The sequence below is a fragment of the Pseudophryne corroboree genome, chromosome 2 (assembly GCF_028390025.1).
Source record: "Pseudophryne corroboree isolate aPseCor3 chromosome 2, aPseCor3.hap2, whole genome shotgun sequence".
Lineage (NCBI taxonomy): Eukaryota > Metazoa > Chordata > Amphibia > Anura > Myobatrachidae > Pseudophryne > Pseudophryne corroboree.
Window position 1 is genome coordinate 706,985,827 of NC_086445.1, and position 6,517 is coordinate 706,992,343.

The window sequence follows — 6,517 nt, forward strand, 5'->3', positions numbered from 1 at the left end:
TACAACCAACCATATTTGATTTTTAGATTCAGCTACATACAACGTACTGGTCCTCTACGAATCCAAACACTATCTGGCAGTTCCTCCTGTGGACACCAGTAGGCTAAGTTTTTTTGACATTATTTTATCCCCTGAAGAAGTCCGTCAGGACGAAACGCGTAGGGTTCATCGATTAATGTACACTATCCTCTTGCTTTGAGTGTCCTCCTTTGAGCTCACACCGTTAAGGTGAGGAGATTATTCTGATATACCATCTGAGCGATTTGGTGTGTGTCCAATTGATCATATTTTTAAAGTCACTATGTTGTACAAAACCATGTATTAAAAACCTTTTTAAACAAACTTCTATTATTAATTTTTTTTTTTTGTCAGGTGATTATCTCTGGTGAGTGGGCTTCTCTGTAGGCCCCAATTGGGAAGGCTCTGAGAGGAACAGAATTCAAGAGAACCTGCGATCACATTTTATGAATTGAATAATATTCAATCATTGTTTATTCTATAGCGCACTCTGGTGGTCATTCCGAGTTGTTCGCTCGGTAATTTTTTTTCGCATCGCAGCGATTTTCCGCTTATTGCGCATGCGCAATGTTCGCACTGCGACTGCGCCAAGTAAATTTGCTATGAAGATTGGTATTTTACTCACGGCATTTTCTTCGTTCTGGTGATCGTAATGTGATTGACAGGAAGTGGGTGTTTCTGGGCGGAAACTGGCCGTTTTATGGGAGTGTGTGAAAAAACGCTACAGTTTCTGGGAAAAATGCGGGAGTGGCTGGAGAAACGGAGGAGTGTCTGGGCGAACGCTGGATGTGTTTGTGACGTCAAACCAGGAACGACAAGCACTGAACTGATCGCACTGGAAGAGTAAGTCTCGAGCTACTCAGAAACTGCAAAAAAATTTCTATTCACAATTTTGAGAACCTTTTGTTCGCATTTTTGATAAGCTAATATACACTCCCAGTAGGCGGCGGCTTAGCCTGTGCAATGCTGCTAAAAGCAGCTTGCGAGCGAACAACTCGGAATCACCCCTTTTGTTCTTACTGTGTTCATCCTTTTCTAAGTTCCCATTAACAGGAGGACTTTCAGTAGTGCTGCTTATCCATAGCGCAGGAAAGGTATTTCATTTCTTTTATATATATATATATATATATATATATATATTTATTCGAGATGTGCACTGGAAATATTTTGGGTTTTGTGTTTTGGTTTTGGATTCGGTTCCGTGGCCGTGTTTTGGCAAAACCTCCCTGAAAATTTTTTGTTGGTTTCGGGTGTTTTTTTTCAAAAACAGCTTAAATCATAGAATTTGGGGATAATTTTGATCCTATAGTATTATTAACCTCAATAACCACAATTTCCACTAATTTCCAGTCTATTCTGAACACCTCACAATATTATTTTTAGTCCTAAAATTTGCACCGAGGTCGCTGGATGACTAAGCTAAGCGACCCAAGTGGCCGTCACAAACACCTAGCCCATCTAGGAGCGGCACTGCAGTGTCAGACAGGATGGCACTTTAAAAAATTGGCCCCAAACAGTACATGATGCGAAGAAAAGAGAAAAAGAGGTGCACTGTGGTCGCTGGACAGCTAAGCTAAGCGACACAAACACCTCAATATCACAGGAATTATTCATTCTAATCAATGGTATTATTGGTCCAAATCACTGGAAGAAAATGACAAAATCACTGGAATTATTCGTTCTAATCAATGGTATTATTGGTCCAAATCACTGGAAGAAAATGACAAAATCACGGAATTATTTGGCAAGATCACTGTAATTAATAATTATAAATCACTGATATTAATTGGTAAAATCTCTCTATCGCCTGCCTAGTGAAGTGGAATCTAGATGGGATTTTGTACCGGGGACACAATAACTTCATCAATTGTCTAAATCCCACTGCACTAATGGCGGAAAACGGGCACACGTCTAACAGCGCACTGATTATACTGAGAACTGATTATACTCATCACTGATGATACTACGGAGAACTGACACTGAGCAGCGAGAACAGCACTGGACTATTGTACTGTAGTATACTGGTCACCACAATGCAGTACTGACACTGCGCACAGATATTAAGCACTGATCAGGATACTAGAAGTGACACAGAGATGCAAGATACAGCAATGGCCTACTGTACTGTACTACTATATACTGGTAGTCACCACAATGCTGCACTTTACTACTATATACTGGTCACAACAATGCAGCAGATATTGAGCACTGATCAGGATACTAGAACTGAGTCTGACACGGTGCTGCAAGATACAGCAATGGCCTACTGTACTGTACTATATGTATACTGCTGGTCACCAAAATGCTGCACTGTCCTACTATATACTGCTCACAACAATGCAGCACAGATATGGAATGGATACTTGCAGTGACACAGAGCTGCAAGATACAGCAATGGCCTACTGTACTGTACTACTATAATTATATACTGGTGGTCCCCACAATGCAGCACACTGAGCACAGATATTACCAGGTGTATCTCACACATCGCTCAGTACAGATTACAGGATGTATAATCACCAGATGTATAACACACATCGCTCAGTATAGTATATAGGGTGTATAATCCCCAGGTGTATCTCACAGTTCTCTCAGTACAGATTACAGGATGTATAATCACCAGGTGTATAACACACGTCGCACAGTACAGTATACAGTATGCAGCTCTGGAGGGATAAGTATTTGGCAGGAAGGCGAGGCCTGGTCCTGGCAGCAGAGTGACAGGCGGCCGTATAGTAGCAGCTAGCTCCAAATCTGGCAGTGTGCGGAGAGGGAGGGGGTGAGGGAAGGGAACGAGCGCTGGAATGTCTGAGCGGAGGGCTTGGAAGTTCAGGGGGAGTGAGGCGGGAGCTGCTCTTCCATAGCAGCGCACAGTGGTGGTGACGGAATCTGACAAAGGAGGGAGGAGGAGGATTGGGGCAACTGGCCGCAGGGGAGCACGCACTGTGCTGCATCCATCACCTGCAGGGGGAGTGGAGGGAAACACATCCTATCTGCCCCAGATAAGTGACTTCTGATCAGAGCAATTGAGGGTCGGAGTTTTTCTGAAAGTTGGAAAGGAAGGGGTTCTTTTTTATGTAGACTGGAAGCACTACAACAAACTTGGAGTGACTACACTTTTCACCCTAGTTCGGCAGCCCTGCTGCCCTTTAATACACAGATGAATGAAGACTCCATTTGGAAAGGCGGCCGCTCAGCAATCAAGAGCTGATGCAGCACATGCAGGTGTTTCTGCAAATATGATGAAGAAAAGAACATCTCATAAGAAACATCGAAACAATATGGGACCAATTAAACCAATCTCCCAGCCAAGGCAAAATATTGTAGGCTGTAGAATACAGCATGGGTGGAAAGAGGGCAGTGGGCCAATAACCCAGTGGAAAGGAACAGTTCTGGATCAAGTACCAGTGAATCCCTCCCTCTATCTTATAAAGTATGATGGATTTGATTGTGTCTATGGACTTGAGCTTCACAAGGCTGAAAGGGTGTCTGCTCTTGAAGTTCTACCAGACAGAGCTGCCTCATCCCGAATCAGCAATGCCCATTTGGCTGACACAATGATTGGTAAAGCAGTGGAACATATGTTTGAAACAGAGGATGGTTCCAAGGATGAGTGGCGAGGGATAGTATTAACACGAGCACCTATTATGAACACATGGTTTTATTATTATATAACCTATGAAAAGGACCCAGTCTTATATATGTATCAACTTTTAGATGACTATAAAGAAGGAGATCTTCGGATCATGCCAGACTCAAATGATTTCCCTCCGGCTGAAAGAGAACCAGGGGAGGTTGTGGACAGCCTGGTGGGCAAGCAAGTGGAATATGTCAAAGAAGATGGCTCAAAAAGGACTGGCATGGTTATTCATCAAGTTGAAGCTAAACCATCTGTGTACTTCATTAAGTTTGATGACGATTTCCATATTTATGTCTACGATTTGGTGAAGACATCCTAAATGGGATTCTGTACTTTTTTTTTCTGCCAAATGTAATCTAATGTAAACATTTGTAGAAAGTCGCTGCTTTCTGATTACAGAAATGCTCAGATATTCCTGTGAATCCACAATCCCTTCCCAGAGGAAAAAGAAATTGAGAAACCGTTGTTTGAGAACGTTTGTTCTCTTTCCCTTACAAAGGAACAAACCACTTTCCAAGAAGACTGATGTTTTTGGGATTATGGAGACATAATGTTTTTGAATATAAATCCTAAAGCAGGTGGTGTATTAGAGCAAAAGAGTGCAAGAGACCAGCCATGCAGTTTCTGAAATATTATGACAAAATGTTACTGTATTTCATAAGCACTCATTCCTAACTCTGCTAAGTACTGTTTGGTATACTGTATCTGGCTTCCATGAGGTAGTTGTCCATTATTTCAGCTTCCATTGAACTTTTTGAAAGCTGTAGAAGTTATCGATTCTTTTTTTTTATTTTTATTTTCCCCTATTTTTAATTTTCTCCTGCATAGCCCAGTAAAATGTTGCAATGTTAAGTATTGACTTGTGCCTTATGGGGGTCCACTTCTTCACCAAACCCAGCCAATTCTCATCCTAACCCTCTGTTCCACGTTCTCTATGTACCCCATCTGTGTCACCCCTGTCTGTCTACCCCTCCCCTTTAGATTGTAAGCTCTCACGAGCAGGGCCCTCTTCCCTCATGTGCTTATCCTTTGTTTTACTTTAATAATCTTCAACTGTACCACATTCAGCAGTCTTCTGCCACCTGATACTTATTCCAGTGTCATATGCTGATGTAACTATGTTTATTTACCCTGTACTTGTCCTATACTGTCATCAACTGTAAGTTGCTGTTTTCCTGTTTGATTATTTATGTACTCTGTAATTGGGCACTGCAGAACCTTTGTGGCGCCATATAAATAAAGGATAATAATAATAATAATAATAATAATATAGGGTGTATAATCCCCAGGTGTATCTCACACATCGCTCAGTACAGATTACAGGATGTATAATCACCAGGTGTATAACACACGTCGCACAGTACAGTATACAGGGTGTATAATTAATTACCAGGTGTATCACACACATCGCATAGTACAGTATATAGGGTGTATAATCCCCAGGTGTATCTCACACATCACACAGTACAGTATATAGGGTGTATAATCCCCAGGTGTATCTCACAATCGCTCAGTACAGATTACAGGATGTATAATCACCAGGTGTATAACACACGTTGCACAGTACAGTATACAGGGTGTATAATTTCCAGGTGTATCTCACACATCACTCAGTACAGTATATAGGGTGTATGATCCCCAGGTGTATCTCACACATCGCTCAGTACAGATTACTGGATGTATAATCACCAGGTGTATAACACACGTCGCACAGTACAGTATACAGGGTGTATAATTAATTACCAGGTGTATCACACACATTGCACAGTACAGTATATAGGGTGTATAATCCCCAGGTGTATCTCACACATCACACAGTACAGTATATAGGATGTATAATCCCCAGGTGTATCTCACACATCGCTCAGTACAGTATACAGGGTGTATAATCACCAGGTGTATCACAAACATTGCACAGTACAGTATACAGGGTGTTTAATCCCCAGGTGTATCTCACACATCGCTCAGTACAGATTACAGGATGTATAAAATTACCAGGTGTATAACACACGTCGCACATAACAGTATACATACTGGTCACAACAATGCAGCAGATATTGAGCACTGATCAGGATACTAGAAGTGACACAGAGCTGCAAGATACAGCAATGGCCTACTGTACTGTACTATATGTATACTGCTGGTCACCAAAATGCTTCACTGTCCTACTATATACTGCTCACAACAATGCAGCACAGATATGGAATGGATACTTGCAGTGACACAGAGCTGCAAGATACAGCAATGGCCTACTGTACTGTACTACTATAATTATATACTGGTGGTCCCCACAATGCAGCACACTGAGCACAGATATTTGCAGCACACTGAGCACAGATATGGACCGTTTTCAGGCAGAGAACGTAGATATTTGCAGCACACTGAGCAGAGATATTTGCAGCACACTGAGCAGAGATATTTGCAGCACACTGAGCACAGATACAGAGCTTTTCAGGGAGAGAACGCACCCACGTCCTGTCCGTTCAATCTCCAATGCACAAGTGAAAATGGCGGCGACGCGTGGCTCTTTATATAGAACACGAATCTCGCGAGAATCCGACAGTGGGATGATGACGTTCGGGCGCGTTCGGGTTAACCGAGCAAGGCGGGAAGATCCAAGGCTGCCTCGGACCCATGTAAAATAGGTGAAGTTTGGGGGGGTTCGGATCTCAACGAACCGAACCCGCTCATCTCTAATATATATACATATATATATATATATATATATATATATAGTTTTTATCCAAAAAAGATACAGGCACTTACCACTTCCTTGATGATGAAAACTTTATTGGTGTGTCTCAACAAGATTACAGCAGGTTCTCACCCAGCAGCCCAACCTGCTGTAATCTTGTTAGT

The 6,517-nt window shown here is 42.1% G+C and overlaps 1 protein-coding gene across 1 annotated transcript; it reads left to right on the top strand.

Moving 5' to 3' along the window:
• Window positions 1-3,126: 3,126 nt before the first annotated feature.
• Window positions 3,127-3,977, top strand: LOC135051117 (spindlin-Z-like). Its single transcript, XM_063957280.1, has one exon. The coding sequence runs from the start codon at window positions 3,183-3,185 to the stop codon at window positions 3,975-3,977; it is 795 nt and encodes a 264-aa protein (XP_063813350.1). The 5' UTR covers window positions 3,127-3,182.
• The last annotated feature ends 2,540 nt before the right edge of the window (window positions 3,978-6,517 follow it).